General features: G+C 41.0%; 1 protein-coding gene across 1 annotated transcript in view; it reads right to left on the bottom strand.

The window, feature by feature from the left end:
• Positions 1 to 18138, bottom strand: part of C2 (complement C2) — an 82279-nt gene extending 64141 nt beyond the window's left edge. The window contains exons 1-4 of the mRNA XM_070737646.1: positions 17944 to 18138; positions 9436 to 9669; positions 1775 to 1960; positions 177 to 350 (exon numbers count right to left, since the gene is read on the bottom strand). Of these exons, the coding sequence (XP_070593747.1) occupies positions 177 to 350; positions 1775 to 1960; positions 9436 to 9669; positions 17944 to 17983 (634 nt within the window). The 5' untranslated portion in view covers positions 17984 to 18138. The remainder of the gene's footprint in view (positions 1 to 176; positions 351 to 1774; positions 1961 to 9435; positions 9670 to 17943) is intronic.
• Positions 18139 to 18948: the final 810 nt, after the last annotated feature.

The raw sequence follows: 18948 nt of genomic DNA, 5'->3' as shown, positions 1-18948 counted from the left end.
TAATCCAGGGGGTAGGCAAAGTTGGCTCTTCTATGACATCTGGACTTCAACTCCCAGAATTCCTGAGTTATCCTGACTGGCTCAGGAATTCTGGGAGTTGAAGTCCACATGTCATAGAAGAGCCAACTTTGCCTACCCCTGATCTAATCTAACCCGTTGGAAAAAGAAATGCATACCTCTACAACTTGGCTGCGTACCAGACCACTCGCCGTCCAGCATGCAGACCCGTTGGGATGATCCAATCAAATCTAAGGTAACCTGACATTTGAATGAGATCCGATCACCCAGACGGTTGCCTTTTCCTGTAGCAATTGCCCCCGGGGGCACAGCAAGGGTGAGGCAGTACCCGGCTGTGGAGAGAAGACAACAAAGTCAACACAATTGTAAAGACGAGTCTGGAAGCAGGTGAACTGGTGGGGGGATACATTATTATTATTATTATTATTATTATTATTATTATTATTATTAATAATAATAATTAGATTTGTATGCCACCCCTGTCCGAAGACTCGGGGTGGCTCACAACAATGGTAAAAAACAATATTATAATAGCACAAATCTAATATTAAAAGAAATAACTAAAACCCTATCATATTAAAACCAGACAACACATATATACCAAACATAAATTATAGGGAGCTTGGGGGAAAGGTGCCTGGCGGTATAGGTGGGTCTTGAGTAGTTTACGGAAGACAAGGAGGGTGGGAGCAGTTCTAATCTCCGGGGGGAGTTGGTTCCAGAGGGCTGGGGCCGCCACAGAGAAGGCTCTTCCCCTGGGGCCCGCCAGATGACATTGTTTAGTCAATGGGACCCGGAAAAGGCCAACTCTGTGGGACCTTATCAGTCGCTGGGATTCGTGCGGTAGCAGGCAGTTCCGGAGGTACTCTGGTCCAATGCCATGTAGGGCTTTAAAAGTCATAACCAACACTTTGAATTGTGACAGTAAATTGATCGGCAGCTCTCATATTGCTTTTCCAAATGCTTCATTCTTTACAGCAGAGTACGCAAGTAGCCCTCGACTTAACAGGTATAAACAGGCAAAGGTAATAACTTTATTTGGAAATCCAATTAGACCCACTAAATGGACCAATCAAAGGAAACTAGTAATTGAAGTGAAACATATATTGCCAGCTTATGACTGTGTAGTATATCGGCAACCAGAAAAGAAAATAGAAAAAGTTACATACACAGCGGTACCTACAGATAATGTATTTACCTGCAATGAAAAAGAAGAAGTTGAGGTCTTAGGACAGCCTTAGGATGGATGGATGATGGATGGATGGAAAGAAAGAGAGGGAGGGAGGGAGGGAGGGAGGGAGACTTGGGGAATTGTAACTTTGATCTTATATATGTTGAGGAAGATTACATTATGCCCCCAAATGAAAGGACACTTTGATTCCCATAATGGATGGATGGCTGCAAAAGTTGGTGGAGTTGGCAGGGGTGGCTAAATTAAGTGCTTTGTTTAAAATACACACTTACTTTTGTTTCTACTTGGAAACAATTTCTGGGCTTTGTGCTTGAGATGGAATGGAGGGAATGAAACTTTGGTTTTGGGTTTTACTGATTAGATAGGTTTGTTCTTATAGAAATGGCTAGTTTATATTATTATGTAAAAATAAAAAGAGGAGGTTTGATGAGAGTCGGAAGTCAAGGCCTTTTCTTTCTTTGTTCTCTTTGTCCTACATTTTTTCCCCTTCCCCTATCTTTCCCACTATTTTCTTTCACATTTTTGTATCCTCTATTAAAAACTAATAAAAACAAAAGATTTTACCTCCATCATCACAAACAGGGGAGGTCCCGTTCCATAGGCCGTTAGGTTGGCAGTGTCGCTGGGATGAGCCAAGGAGCTGGTACCCCTCGGAACACTGAAAACTCAGAATGTCACCAATGGGGTGGAAAGTTCGCCGTGGGACGAAAAAGCCATTTTCAAAGCTCATCTGCCCTGGGCAGCGTATATCTGCAAAAAGAGAAAGAGAGAATCATCTGCTACAACATCCTTCCTGTCAACGACAACTTCAGCTTCATCCACAACAACACACAAGCACACAACAGATACAAACTTAAAGTAAACCACTCTAAATTCGACTGCAGGAAATATGACTTTAGTAACCGAGAAGTTGATGCATGGAACTCACTTTCAGACTCTGTAGTATCACCACCTAACCCCCAAAACTTTAGCCTTAGACTATCCACTGTTGACCTCTCCCGATTCCTAAGAGGTCAGTAAGAGGCGTGCATAAGTGCATCAGAGTGCCTTCCGTCCCCTGTCCCAATGTTTCTCTTTTACTAGTATCATGTATATAAATATTATTATATCTTTGTATACCACCTACATACTTGACAAAATAAACAAATAAATAAAAGAGAGGGGGGGAGAGGGAGAAAGAGAGAGAGAGATCATGACTAAAAGATCCAAACTGCAGGCACAGAATTAAAATAGTACAATGAAAGTACAGATTATGTTTCAAATATATAAGTTATATTTTGCCTTTTCCCCCTAGCAATCGATGGAGATTCTCAGTCATCCAGGTCGTGATAGTGACAAAAGTGAGTCAAAAAACTAAGGATTTGTAGGTTTCGAAAAATCATGGAAATAAGATTAAACAACTTTGACGAAAATAAATTGGAGAAGCTGATGGTACAATGGAATAAGGTGAAAGATTATATGCTGAGTAGAATTTGCGACGAAAATGTGAAAAATAAACTCCAATCACTCTTCTAATAATAATAAATGCAAAGTAGAGCTATGAAAATAAAAGAATATAAACTAGTAAATATTTGAACCCCCCGCAATTGGTGGTGGTGGTGGTGGGATTGTCAGTCGGGTGATGGGCACATGCACTGTGCACCGTTTTATGTTTGTTTATGTAATTCTTATGTGCAAAACCAATAAAAATATTTCAAAAAAAAAAAAAGATAGTGCCAAAAGTGCTTTTTCAAAAAGCAACTTGGATTTAGGTTTTTCCTTGAAGACATTTTGCTTTTCATCCAAGAAGTTTCTTCAGTTCTGAACCAGAACTGAGAAAAACAAACGTCTTGAAGATGAAAAACAAAGTCCTTTTGGAAAAAAGTACCTTTGGGACTCCATAGCACTTGTTCCACTAACCCTGTGATATGGGGTAGGCAGAGAGATCCACCATCGCCATCATATAGTTAATTCTGGACATTAGTTGTGCAACGTACAACTGTATGAACTTTTTTTAAAAAAAACCTTTCTTAGTATTTTTTACTTCCGGTTCTGCAAAACAGTAGCATTTTTTACTACCTGTTTGGGCGAACCATCCTGAACCAGTAACATTTCAACCCTGAGATCACATGACTTCCGGACACTACAACCATCAGAAATACGAGTCCATTGCCAAGCATCTAAATTTGGATCATGGGATCCTGGCAGTGCTGCACCGGTTGGTAAGTGTGAAAAACTGTCATAAGTCATTTTTTCCGGTGCTATTGTAATTTCAAATGGTCACAAAATGAACTGTTGTTTGTTTGTTTGTTTGTTTGTTTGTTTATTATTAGATTGTAAGGAACCTTGCAGGTCATCAAGTCCAACCCCCTGCTCAAGCAGGAAACCCAACCAGTCCAATTTTCTTTTGAATATGTCAAGTGATGGGGCGTTCACAAACTCTGCTGGCAGACCATTCTATTGGTTGATCGCTCTCACAGTCAGAAAGTTCCTCCTTATTTCCAGGTTGAATCTCTCCTTGGTCAGTTTCCATCCGTTGCTCCTGGTCTGGCCCTCTGGTGCCCTGGAAAATAGTGTGACCCCCTGCTTTCTGTGACAACCCCTCAAGTACCTGTATACTGCTATCGTGTCCCCTCTGGCCCTCCTTTTTGCTAAACTATCCATGCCCAATTCCAGCAACCTCTCTTCATATGTCTTGGTTTCCATCCCTTTAACATTTTAGTTGCTCTTTTCTGTATTTTCTCTAGAGTTTCAATGTCCTTTTTGTAGTGGGTTGGCCAAAATTGAATGCAGTACTGTAGGTGTGGTCTGACTAGGGCATTATAGAGTGCTATTAATACCTCCTTAGTCTTGGAGTGTATCTCCCTGTTGATGCAGCTTAACAGCTAAACTAGGAGTTGGGCTACATATAAATTAAATAAATAAATAATAAATTATTATTATTATTTATTTTATTATTATTTATTGGATTTGTATGCCGCCCCTCTCCGCAGACTCGGGGTGGCTAACAACAATGATAAAAAAAGCAACATGTAACAATCCAATTTAATAAAATAACTAAAAACCCTTATTATAAAAAACCAAACATACACACAAACGTACCATACATAACTTGTAATGGCCTAGGGGAAGGAATATCCTAACTCTCCCATGCCTGGCAACAAAGGTGGGTCTTGAGTAATTTGCGAAAGACAAGGAGGGTGGGGGCCGTTCTAATCTCTGGGGGGAGTTGATTCCAGAGGGCCGGGGCCGCCACAGAGAAGGCTCTTCCCCTGGGGCCCGCCAAATGATATTGTTTGGTCGATGGGACCCGGAGAAGGCCAACTCTGTGGAACCTTATCGGCCGCTGGGATTCATGCGGTAGAAGGCGGTTCCGGATGTATTGATAAATAAGGATTGCCTGTAACTAATCTTTGCTATGAAACCTGGTCCAAAAGATGGGAAAGGCCAATTAAGTCCTTCAGTCCGTGTGGGACTCCAGCAAAGGACAATATTATTGCAAGTGTTTACATCTTTGCTAATTTTTAAAGAAATCATTGCAAAATTATGTGAAATTTTCATTGTTGACCAGCTATCTCTACATGCCTCATTGTTTGGAAAGGTGTTCACTGCCCTTCCCTTTCCAAACATTTCGAGGAGGAAAATAAATATGGAATTTGTGCAGGGATTTCTTATGTTATCTTTCAGACTTTCGATAGTAATGGCATTCTGGGATTGCCTAGGAAATTCCTACCATTGCATAAGCAGAAATAAGAACTGATAAAGAGGAAAAACAAGTAAAAATACCAATGGGTATCGGGAAATGTGATGGTTTTAAATGAATACAGAATGAAGACATTATAGAGACCTTGGCTGATAGCCCATTCATGCAAACAGATCAGCATTCAAGAATAAATCAAACATTCCGGCTTATCAAAAGCAAACATACTCCGCCACCCAATGGGAACCACTGAACAAACTAAAGAGCCTCTAGAGATAGTCCTCAACTTCCAACCATTCATTTAGAAAATGTTTGAAAGTTTATGCAACATAATTTTATTTTAATGGATGCCGATTTGAAGTGACTATAAAGGATTCTATTCTATTCTATTCTATTCTATTAGAAACATAGAAGACTGACAGCAGAAAAAGACCTCGTGGTCCATCTAGTCTGCCCTTATACTATTTCCTCTATTTTATCTTAGGATGGATATATGTTTATCCCAGGCATGTTTAAATTCAGTTACTGTGGATTTATCTACCACGTCTGCTGGAAGTTTGTTCCAAGGATCTACTACTCTTTCAGTAAAATAATATTTTCTCATGTTGCTTTTGATCTTTCCCCCAACTAACTTCAGATTGTGTCCCCTTGTTCTTGTGTTCACTTTCCTATTAAAAACACTTCCCTCCTGGACCTTATTTAACCCTTTAATATATTTAAATGTTTCGATCATGTCCCCCCTTTTCCTTCTGTCCTCCAGACTATACAGTCTGTATTCTATTCTATTCTATTCTGGCAGTGACATTGTTGTTTTTCATACATGATCCAGGGATGGTTTCCTTCTGGTTCGGACCAGTCCGCCTGAACCAGTAGTGATGGGCTGGTGATCTCACAATGACATCACAGAATCGGTTTGGTCCGTGCCAGTCCATGGGCATTGCCATTTTTTAAAAAAATCTTTGTGAATTTTTTTTGAATTTTTTATTTTTATTTTTTAAATTTTGAGCATGTCCAGAAGCTGAGTTTTCAGCACTCTGCATGCAGTCGCCTTCTTGTTTTCAGGCTGTTTTTACTTTTATTTTTTTTTTAAAAATCCTTCAGAGCATGTGCAGAAGTCAAGTTTCCAGCACTGTGCATACGGCTGCCATATTATTTGTGGGTTTCTTCTTCTTCTTTTTTTCTTCTTTTTTTTCAACCTTTGGATTTTTTTTTCCATCTGAGCATATGCAGAAGCCGAGTTTCTGGCACTGTGCATGTAGTTGATATCTTGTTTGAGACTTTTTAATTTCGTAAACTACTCAAGACCCACCTATACCGCCAGGCATGGAGGAGTTGAGACACCTTTCCCCCAGGCTTTTTTGTATTTTATGTTTGGCATGTATGTTTTGTTTGGTTTTTAAATATGACAGAGTTTTATATGCTTCTTTTTTAATATTAGATTTGTTTCGCTATAATATTGTTTTTTTTATTATTGTTGTGAGCCGCCCTGAGTCTTCGGAGAGGGGTGGCATACAAATCTAATAAATTATTATTATTATTATTATTATTATTATTATTATTATTATTATTTTATACTTTTGTAATTTCCAGCTAACTCTACATGCCCCATTGTTTGGATAAGTGTTCACTGCCCTTCCCTTTCCAAACATTTCAAGGAGGAAAATAAATATGGAATTTGTGCAGGGTTTTCTTGTGTTATCTTTCGGACTTTCGATATTGGCACGTGTGATTGTAATGGCATTCTGGGATTGCCTAGGAAATTCCTACCATTGCATAAGCAGAAATAAGAACTGATAAAGAGGAAAAAGAAGTAAACATGCCAACAGGTATCAGGAAATGTGATGGTTTTAAATGAATACAGAATGAAGACATTATAGAGACCTTGGCTGATGATAACCCATTCATGCAAACAGACCAGCATTCAAGAATAAATAACAACTACTCTCCAAAAAGACCTTGACGCTGTTTCTGAGTGGTCTAACACATAGCAACTCCAATTCTCAACTAGCAAATGCTCTGTCCTACACATTGGGAAGAAGAATCTGAACTCCAAATACGAACTGAATAATCAAATTATCACAGATAATCCCCACTCGGTTAAAGACCTTGGTATACTAATAACAAAATATTTAAGTGCCAAAGACCACTGCAACAATATAGCCAAGAAGGCTTCAAGAGTTGTAAACCTAATCCTACGTAGCTTCTGCTCTGGCAATCTCACACTACTTACCAGAGCTTACAAAACTTTTGCCGGACCCATCCGCGAAAACAGCTCATCTGTTTGGAACCCATATTGCATCTCAGACATTAACACCCTTGAAAATGTCCAAAGATACTTCACCAGAAGAGCCCTTCACTCCACCACTCGAAATAGAATACCCTACGAGACTAGACTTTCAATCCTGGGCCTAGAAAGCTTAGAACTAAGACGCCTTAAACAAGATCTAAGTATTGCCCACAAGATCATATGCTGCAACATCCTGCCTATCGGTGACTACTTCAGCTTCAACCACAACAACACAAGAGCACACAACAGATTTAAACGTAATATTAACCGCTCCAAACTTGACTGTAAAAAATATGACTTCAGTAACCGAGTTGTCGAAGCGTGGAACTCATTACCGGACTCCATAGTGTCACCCCCAAACCCCCAACACTTTACCCTTAGATTATCTATGGTTGACTTATCCAGATTCCTAAGAGGTCAGTAAGGGGCGAGTACAATTGCACTAGAGTGCCTTCCGTCCCCTGTCCTATTGCTCTCCTATATCTCCTATACCTTTCTTCTATTCCTATATCTCTTCTTCTATTATTTCACTGACATGTTCTATTACTCTATCTTCTTTTCTATTATTTCTTAGATATATTTTACTATGAGTATCTCCTCTATAACCTTCATCATGTACGTATTTTACTATGTGTATATAGATACAGTATATACCCACTAAAACCCTCATTGTGTATTGGACAAAATAAATAAATAAAATAAATAAATAAATAAATTCCGGCTTATCAAAAGCAAACATACTCCGCCACCCAGTGGGAACCACTGAACAAACTAGATTTTTAGGCACTGGAAATTACAAAAGTATAAATTAAAAAGTCTCAAACAAGATAGCGACTACATGCACAGTTGTTCAGGTAGTGATGCATGGGGATACCACAGTGGTCATAACGGGCTGGTTCACTTCCCCCCACAGCAGATGGGAGGAAGTGAACCAGCCCGTTATGACCATTGCAGCATCCCCATGCTCAAAATTCAAAGACTTGGCAACTCATACTTATGAGAGTAGCAGTGTCCTGGGGTCACGTGATCAACTTTTGCGACCTTCTGACAACCCACTCAACAACCGCGTCACTACCTGAACAACTGCAGTGATTCAGGTAACAACTGGGACAAGATAGGCCATCAAGCAGGTATTAAAGTTTGTTGCATAAAAAATCAAAACGAGAAGCACACACAGATGACTGATTCAGCTGGATTCAATAACTTATTTACAAACATAATAACAGATGGATTTACAATACCATTAGCACATTATTCCTTCAAGTAAACACAAGCTGGAGAGTTAGAAACATAGAAGATTGACGGCAGAAAAAGACCTCATGGTCCATCTAGTCTGCCCTTATACTGTTTCCTGTATTTTATCTTAGGATGGATATACGTTTATCCCAGACATGTTAAAATTCAGTTACTGTGGATTTATGAACCATGTCTGCTGGAAGTTTGTTCCAAGCATCTACTACTCTTTCAGTAAAATAATATTTTCTCGTGTGGCTTCTGAACTTTCCCTCCAACTAACCTCAGATTGTGCCCCTTTGTTCTTGTGTTCACTTTCCTATTAAAAACACTTCCCTCCTGAACCTTATTTAACCCTTTAACATATTTAAATGTTTTGATCATGTCCCCCCTTTCCCTTCTGTCCTCCAGACTATACAGATTGAGTTCATTAAGTCTTTCCCGATAGGTTTTATGCTTAAGACTTTCCACCATTCTTGTAGCCCATCTTTGAACCCGTTCAATTTTGTCAATATCTTTTTGTAGGTGAGGTCTCCAGAACTGGACACAGTATTCCAAATGTGGTCTCACCAGCGCTCTATGCAGTTGGATCACAATCTCCCTCTTCCTGCTTGTTATACCTCTAGCTATGCAGCCAAGCATTCTACTTGCTTTCCCTACCGCCTGACCGCACTGTTCACTACCCCTAAATCTTTCTCTTCTGAGGTTTTTGTTTCGTTTCAGCAAAGAGCACCGAGAGGAGAGTGCAGAGGGGAGAGCTGGAGCCACACCAAATCTTAAGCTTAAAGTTTTCAATTTCGATTCTCTGCACAGACTCAGAAGTGGTAAGCGCCCATTGGCTGACTTAGTTGCTATGCCCATTCATTGGCTAACCTTGTTAACATGGTTTTCCCAATTCATGAATATTCTAATAGTGGGAGCAAAACTCATTTGACAACTATCTTGCTTTGCTCAGTGAAAGAAATGTTTGGCTGTAAATCGTTACAATTGATTAACACGATGTGTCAATAGTGACCTAATACATACCTCTGCAACGTGCTACTTTGGTTGGCCTTCCACCAGGAACATGCATTGGAGTCCACTGGCCATTTGGCTGGCAGACCCGGCTGGGTGTGGGATATGGGTAAGTACCAGCTGGGCAGGCAAAGGTGAGGATACTTCCTGGACGATATCCGTCAGAGAGAGAGATGTTCCCGCCATGGATAGATCCTCTTGGACAGGATGGTGTTCCATCATGGACCAAACTTTGGGTGGCGATAACTACAAGGCACAGGAAGGGGATGAAATTGGCTTTGGTTATGAAATATGAACCCTTTTTATGAAATTGCCAAGGGGGAGGGCATCGAACTCAAAATTGGCATTTATTTATTTATTTATTTATTTATTTATTCTATGTTCAATATACAATACATATGGAAGAGAATAGACATTAAGTAATATATATGACGATAGAAAGTAAAAAGAAGAGAAGTAGATGGGAGGGAGAGAATATATATGATATAAGAGATAAGGAGAGAATATATATGATATAAATATATAATATAGATAGATAGATAGATAGATAGATAGATAGATAGATAGATAGATAGATAGATAAGGAGAGAATATATATCACATATGAGATAAGGAAAGACAATTGGACAGGGGACGAAAAGCACATCAGTGCACTTATATACGCCCCTTACTGGCCTCTTAGGAACCTGGAGAGGTCAATCATGGAGAGTCTAAGGGAGAAGTGTTGGGGGTTGGGAGTTGACACTATTGAGTCCGGTAATGAGTTCCACGCTTCGACAACTCGATTGTTAAAGTCATATTTTTTACAGTCAAGTTTGGAGCGGTTAATATTAAGTTTGAATATGTTGTGTGCTCTTGTGTTGTTGCGGTTGAAGCTGAAGTAGTCGTTGACCGGAAGGACGTTGCAGCATATGATCTTGTGGGCAATACTTAAATCGTGTTTTAGGCGCCGCAGTTCTAAGCTTTCAAGACCCAGGATAGATAGTCTATTTTCATAGGGTATTCTGTTTCGAGTGGAGGAGTGAAGGGCTCTTCTGGTGAAATATCTTTGGACGTTTTCGAGAGTGTTGATGTCTGAGATGTGGTATGGGTTCCAGACAGATGAGCTGTATTCGAGAATGGGTCTGGCATAAGTTTTGTAGGCTCTAGTCAGTAGTGTGAGATTGCCAGAGCAGAAGCTACGTAGGATCAGATTAACATATGTGTAGCCATTTTATTTACCTCTATTCAGGGATAATTATAATAATAATTTATTAGATTTGTATGCCACCCCCTCTGAAGACTCGGGGCGGCTCACAACAATAATAACAAATGACAAATCCAATATTTTTTTAAAAATCTAAAAACCCATAATTAAAATCATACAACTCAGTCATACCATTCATAAACCATAATAGCCTGGGGATATCTCAATTTCCCCATGCCTGGCGACATAGGTGGGTCTTCAGTAACTTACAAAAAGCAAGGAGGGTAGGGGCGGTTCTAATCTCCGGGGGGAGTTGATTCCAGAGGGCTGCCACAGAAAAGGCTCTTTCCCTGGGGCTCGCCAGACAACATTATTTAGTCAATGGGACCCGGAGAAGGCCAACTCTGTGGGATCTTTTCGGTCGCTGGGATTCTTGCGGCAGAAGGCGTCGAACCTTTTTTGGGTTTGCGTGCCACAAGGGGTGTGTGTGGCTGTGCTAGCATGTGTGCACGAGCCCACACCCCTTCCCTCCTTCCCCACGCATTTGCACCAACCCCGCATTGCACCCCCGCCCCAGCACATGCGCATAGGCCTCACTGAAGCCTGGTAGGTGAAAAAAAATGCCCCAACGGGTAAACCGGAAGTTCAGGAAAATGCATTTCCGGTTTGCCGTTGTGCTGTTTTTTATACTTCGGAGGGTTAAGGGAAGCTTCCTGAAGCTCCAGAGTGCAGAAAACAGCACAACAGCAAACCAGAGGTGTGTTTTTCCAAACTTCCAGTTTGTCCGTTGCGTGATTTTTTTTTGCCACCAGGCCTTCAGGGAAGCTTCCCTGTAGACGATGGAGGGTGCAATGGCCTTTCCCGAGGCCGAAAATCAGCTGGCCAGCACATAGTGGAGCTGATACAGGGCAAAGTCTCGTGTGCTCTCCAATATGGCTCTGTGTACCACCTGGGGCACACGTGCCATAGGTTCGCCACCACAACTCTATGTTATGCTCATTTATTCTTTTTCTTTCTATCTGGGGTCATCACATTCTTAATAGAATAGGATGGGATGAGATGGGATGGGATGGAATAGGAGAATAGAATAGAAGAGAATAGAAGAGAAGAGAACATAATAATAATAATAATAATAATAATAATAATTATTATTATTATTATTATTATTATTATTATTATTATTATTATTATTTATTAGATTTGTATGCCACCCCTCTCCGCAGACTCGGGGCAGCTCACTAGAATAGAATAGAATAGAATAGAATGGAATTGGATGGAATAGAATTGGATGGAATTGGATGGAATGGGATGAAATAGAATATAACAGAACAGAACAGAATAGAATTCTTTATTGGCCAAGTGTAATTGGACACACAAGGAATTTGTCTTTGGTGCACATGCTCTCAGTGTACAGTACATAAAAGATACATTTGTCAAGTATCATAAGGTACAACACTTAATGATAGTCCGGGTACAAATATGCAATCAAATCATATTAGGAACCAGTTAATATAAATCATAAGAATACAAGCAACAAAGTTACACTCATTCAGTCATTTTTGGGAGGAGATGGATGATGGGAACAATGAGAAGATTAATAGTAGTGCAGATTTAGGAGATAGTTGGACAGTGTTGAGGGGATTATTTATTTAGCAGAGTGATAGCATCCGGGGGGGAAAACTGTTCTTGTGTCTAAAGTAAGAAGAGGGAATAGATAGTGAGGTATGTTTTGGCTAGGTGACTTTCTTTCCCATAGGAACAGAGGCTGTCCCTGCTAAGAGCTGGAGGTCGCGTTTGAAGACATTGGGCAACGTGGATTCTGTTTTAACTGGGGGTTGTGACTTTTGTGGGACGTTTCTAATTTACAATATTATGTGGTGTAATTCAGATTTGTGTCAGATCCAGAATTACAACAGGCTTTGCCAATTTGATATCTACCTACCCTGTTTCCCCTCCAAATAAGACATCCCCTGATAATAAGCACCATCGGGCTTTTGAGTTTAAAAAAAATAAAATAAGACAGGGTCTTATTTGGGGGGGGAAATGGATAAATAAAAAGGAATTTGTTTTGGAACATGGACTTTGCTTATTTCTTTTTAAATGGGTTTCATCACTTGGAAACCTGGCATTATTCCGAATTTGACACAAACATGAATTACAAAGAAACAAGGAAGAAGGAAGCTTCTAAATTTTACAGTCTAACACAAGCCTTCTGCTCAGAGCATTTGTTCTCAACCTGGGGGTCGGGACCCCTTTGGGGGTCGAATGACCATTTCACAGGGGTCACCTAAGACCATGGGAAAACAGAAATTTCCCATGGTGTTACGAACTAAAGCTTCTATTCTGGCGCCTTGGAACATATTTTTACAATCCGACCAATCAGGCGTTTAAAGTGTGGGTGTCCTTCTAACCTTCCTGCCAATCAGCTTAAAGCTCTGTTGGGAGAATTGGCACTAGACTTATGGTTGGGGGTCACCACAACATGAGGAACTGTATTAAGGGGTCACGGCATTAGGAAGGTTGAGAACCACTGGCTCAAAGAGATCCTTATTATGTCTTATAAATGGACTCTTAAGACAAACATTTGGAGGGAAAGAGATGCAGAGGTTTCACAGAGTAACAAAGTTGGAAGGGACTTTGGAGGTCATCTAGTCCAAGCCCCTTTCAGACTAATGGCTGTCCAGTCTTTTCTTAAAAGCCTCAAGTGATGGAGCACCTACAATTTCTGAAGGCAATACATTTAACTGGTTTATTGTTCTCACTATCATGAAATTTCTCCTTAGTTCCAGATTGGTTCTCTCCTTGTTTAATTTCCATCCATTGTTTCTTGCCCTGCCTTTAGGTGCTTTGGAGAATAGGTTTATTTCTTCGATTTATTTATTTCTTCGATTTTTATGCTACCCTTCTCTTTAGACTCAGGGCGGCTTACAACATGTTAGCAATAGCACTTTTTAACAGAGCCAGCCTATTGCCCCCACAATCCGGGTCCTCATTTTACCCACTTCGGAAGGATGGAAGGCTGAGTCAACCTTGAGCCGGTGATGAGATTTGAACCGCTGACCTGCAGATCTAGCAGTCAGCTTTAGTGGCCTGCAGTACAGCACTCTACCTGCTGCGCCACCCCGGCTCTGTTGATCCTTTGTGACAGCCCCTCAAATACTGGAATACTGTTATCCTGTCACCTTTAGTCCTTCTTTTCAGTAAACTAGACAGACCCAATTCAAGCAACTGTTCTTCATATGTTTAATAATCTGCTTGCTTTCGGATATCATATAGTTTGATTCATTGCTGCTCCATAACAGGCAGAAAAATGACTTCATTAATCCCTGCCCTCCAAACTGGGAATTTTTTTAAAAAAAACCCAACAACCCACAAACAATTTGTTTTGCATCTTAATTTTCTGGTGACTTCCCCTTCCATTTTTCTAGCTTACATATTGTGGTTGCTTTACATATTATTTTCTGCCTTCCCTGGAATAGCCAGATCTGCAAAAAATAGAAAGGGTATGGAGAAATAATAAAAATGATTGGAAATAGCTAGATGATTGGGGAAACAAAACTGAAAGTACAAATTGTGGAATTATGAAATCGTGGGTAAAGAAACATCAAAAGTTTCTCTGGAAGCAAAAACTTCTGCAAATGGAGATTAAAAACACGATAAATATGCAATGCTATATTTGTATACTGGCATTCCTCCAAAGCTCAAACTTTCATCCTCACAACAAAATTGTGGCATAGGGCTGGGGCTGGCTCAGTCATTCCCACTTACCTTTCTCCCTGCACAAATTCACCCTGCTAGTTTCTTTTTTTCTGCGGTTTCCCAGCAGATGAAACAGAAAGCTTAAAGAAGTGTTTTTAAAGTCTGATCCTAGAACCTAGAATTGTTGGGTCTGTCTAGTTCAGTGATGGCAAACCTTTCTTTCCTCAGGTGCCGAAAGAGTATGCATATGCGCTATCACAGACGTGCGAGTACCCACACCCATAATTGGTATACTAATACCAATTAGTATAATTGGTATTATAACAAAATATTTATAATTGGCATACTAATAACAAAAGATTTAAGTGCAAAAGCCCACTGCAACAACATAGCCAAGAAGGCTTCAAGAGTTGTAAACCTAATCCTACATAGCTTCTGCTCTGGCAATCTCACACTGCTTACCAGAGCTTACAAAACTTTTGCCAGACCCATCCTCGAATCCTCGAATACAGCTCATCTGTTTGGAACCCATATCACATCTCAGACATTAACACCCTTGAAAATGTCCAAAGATACTTCACCAGAGGAGCCCTTCACTCCTCCATTCAAAACAGAATACCCTACGAGACTAGACTTTCAATCCTGGGCCTAGAAAGCCTAGAACTAAGACGCCTTAAAGAAGATCTAAGTATTGCCCACAAGATCATATGCTGCAATGTCCTGCCTGTCGGCGACTACTTCAGCTTCAACCACAACAACACAAGAGCACACAACAGATTTAAACTTAATATTAACGGCTCCAAACTTGACTGCAAAAAAATATGACCTCAGTAACCGAGTTGTCGAAGCATGGAACTCATATATGATGAAGGTTATAGAGGAGATACTCATAGTAAAATATATCCATAGTGTCATGCCCAAACCCCCAACACTTTACTCTTAGATTATCTATGGTTGACCTATCCAGATTCCTAAGAGGTCTGTAAGGGGCGAGTACAAGTGCACTAGAGTGCCTTCCGTCCCCTGTCCTATTGCTCTCCTATATCTCCTCTTCTGTTCTTTCATTGATATGTTCTATTCCTATATCTTCTTTTCTATTTTTTCTTAGATATATTTTACTATGAGTATCTCCTCTATAACCTTCATCATGTATTTTACTATGTGTATATAGATATATACCCACTAAAACCCTCATTGTGTATTGGACTAACTAACTAACTGAATGAATGAATGAACGAACAAACAAACAAACAAACGAACAAACAAACAAACAATTCAATGCCTGGGGAGGGCGAAAACAGCTTCCTCCACTCCCCAGAGGCCCTCTGGAGGCCAGAAATGGCCTGTTTCCCAACTTCTGGTGGGCCCAGTAGGTTCATGTTTCGCCCTCCCCAGGCTCCAAGGGCTTCTCTAAAGCCAGGGGATGGTAGAAACGTCCTCCTCCATTCCCCTGGTGGCACTCTGGAAGCCAAAAACGTCCTCCCAGAGCCTCTGTGTGAGCCCAAAATCAGCTGGTCGGCACACACATGCACGTTGCAGCTGAGCTAGGGCAGTGGCTTACGTGCCAGCAGATATGGCCTGCATGCCACCTGCATGCCACCTGCATGCCACCTGTGACACCCGTGCCATAGGTTCGCCATCACTGGTCTAGTTTAATGAAAAGAAGGACCAGGGGAGACAAGATAGCAGTGTTCCAATAACTTGGGTGTTTTATATTGCATTTGGCTGTGAGCCGCCCAGTTCTCTGGGAGTGGGGCGGCATAAGAGTCCAAATAAATAAATAATAATAAATAAACTAGATTAAATTTATACGTTTACTAAGTTTACTAAATTTAAGTAACTTAGAACTAAGGAGACATTTCCTGACAGATAGAACAATTAATCCATGGAACAGCTTTCCTCCAGAAGTTGTGAATGCTCCAACACTGGAAGTTTTTAAGATGTTAGATAAGCATCTGTTGGACTAGAAGACCTCCAAGGTCCTTTCTAACTGTTATTATTATTAAGAACTAGAAGGGACATGATAGCAGTGGATGGGAGCCAATTAAGGAGAGAAGCAACCAGGAATAATAATAATAATAATAATAATAATAATAATAATAATAATAATAATATATTATATATATTATATTATATATATACAGTGATACCTCGTCTTACAAATGCCTCATCATACAAACTTTTCGAGATACAAATCCGGGGTTTAAGATTTTTTTGCCTCCTCTTACAAACTATTTTCACCTTACAAACCCACCGCCGCCGCTGTGATGCCCCACCTCCAGACTTCCGTTGCCAGCAAAGCACCCGTTTAAACGGGCACTTCACTGGCAATGGAAGTTTGGAGGTGGGGTTTCCCTGCGAGGGGAGCCTCAGTGAAATCGCAGCATCGCAAAAATACAGAGGTCCAGGGGTTTTGAGGACTTTGGTGTTTTTGTGATGCTGCGATTTCACTGATGCTTCCTTCGCTGGGAAACCCCACCTCTGGACTTCCGTTGCCAGCGAATCGCTCATTTTTGTGATGCTGGGATTCCCCTCCAGTCTGGAGGTGGGGTTTCCCATGGAGGGGAGTCACAGGGGAATCCCAGCACCGCAAAAACGGGCGCTTCGGCTGGCAAAAGGGGTGAATTTTGAGCTTGCACGCATTAATCGCTTTTCCATTGATTCCTATGGGAAACATTGTTTCATCTTACAAACTTTTCACCTTAAGAACCTCGTCCCGGAACCAATTAAGTTTGTAAGATGAGGTATCACTATATATTATATAGTATAGTATAGTATAGTATAGTATAGTATAGTATAGTATAGTATAGCATAGCATAGCATAGCATAGCTTAGTTGTTTTGTTGTTGTTGTTGTTATTATTATTATTATTATTATTATTATTATTATTATTATTCCTGGTTGCTTCTCTCCTTAATTGGTTTCCATCCACTGCTATCATGTCCCTTCTAGTTATTATTATTGTTGTTGTTATTGTTATTATTATCATTATCATCACCATCACCACCACCACCACCACCATCATCATCATCATTATTATTGACATACCCACGGTAGTTCCTGCAACCGTTCTTCATATATACACTGTATAAATGGGTTTTTTTTAATGTTTTTAAATTATTAGATTCGTCATGAATTGTTTTATTGTATTGTGAGCCGCCCCGAGTCTACGGAGAGGGGCGGCATACAAATCTAATAAATAAATAAATAAATTAGCCTTCCGTCCCCATATGCACCAATGACAAATTCCTTCTGCCTCCAATCACACTTGGTCAATAAAGAATTCTCTTCTCTTCTATTTTCTGGACTCTTTCTAAAAGAGTCTCAACATCTTTATTTACATCACGGCAACCCGATCTGAACGCAACATTCCAAGTTTCCTTATATGTTTTTTAACCTCCAGAGCGCCGGAGAAAATTCAGCAGCACACAATCGATAATGGCAAGTTGGAATAAGTACTGTATTGGAAAGTGGGCAGAAGGAGAGAGAAGGTGGAGAGAGGGGGGGGGAGAAGGTGGGAAAGGAGGGAGATAGAGAGATGCTTTGACACCCCCCCTTCCCCGCCCAACTCATCCCCGGGGCTGGATCGCCGCCCCCAACCCAGGCAGCAGCGAGCGGCAGCGCCTTCCCACTACCTGCCACGAAGCTGGAGAAAAACCAGAATTCCTGGAACATGTTGCGCCACCGACGAGCCCAGATGTCCGCTCTTCGTTTTGTCCCCTGCGGCTGCAGAGCGAGGAAATTCCGTCGCTAACGTTGCCAAGCCAGACGGGAAAAGCCGCTAGTTTCCCTTTCGGTCCGCCTTTACCCTTTGAGGAAAGAAAATAAGCGGCGGGGCGGGGACGGTGGGGGGAAATTGATCGGTGGGGAAAGGGAAGAATTGCGCAAAGTTGGTCAAAACCGTCCGGGCAATTTTCTCGACGTAGTTAAATCAGTCTTTCCTGTGGGCTTCCAGCGAATCTAAATGTAAAATCGAGGCTTTTCCTTCCTTTATTTTAAAACCGATGGTGATCGAAACTGCTGTGGCTCAAGTGTGTGTGTGTGTGTGTGTGTGTGTGTGTGTGTGTGTGTGAAATCTCGACAATGAAGGGATCACACACACACACAGGGTTCGATCCCAAACGCGAGTGTCCCCGCGCATTCACACGTAACTGAGCGACACGCGTGTCCGTCGCCCCGCGACGTTTGAACTTGCCGCCTTTGGAAAGGAAGCTGCTTTCTAACTCGGTAGGTTACAATCGCTGGCCCTGTGGGCGTTCGCGGGGCTTTCTTCGCACGTCCCGGTCTTCCTACCCTCACCTCGGCCTTGATTTCCCTTATAATTCCCACTTTGCAAGGGGTCAAGGCTACCCGCCTTCGGAGAATAGCAGGGTTTTTCCCACCCAGGTTAGGTGGAGTTGTTGCGTTAACAGAGGGAGTCAGTCAAGATCACGTGAGGTACTACTACCCCTCTAAAAGCCTTAATAAGGTCACACCTAGAATACTGCCCCAAAGTTTGGCCACTACTTACTTACTTACTTACTTACTTACTTACTTACTTACTTACTTACTTACTTACTTACTTACTTACTTACTTACTTACTTACTTACTTACTTACTTACATTACTTTACTTACTTACTTACTTACTTACTTACTTAC

The sequence above is a fragment of the Erythrolamprus reginae genome, chromosome 2 (genome assembly GCF_031021105.1).
Source record: "Erythrolamprus reginae isolate rEryReg1 chromosome 2, rEryReg1.hap1, whole genome shotgun sequence".
NCBI lineage: Eukaryota > Metazoa > Chordata > Lepidosauria > Squamata > Dipsadidae > Erythrolamprus > Erythrolamprus reginae.
Note: the sequence above shows the minus strand (reverse complement) of the source record. Positions and strands in the feature narration are given on the sequence as shown.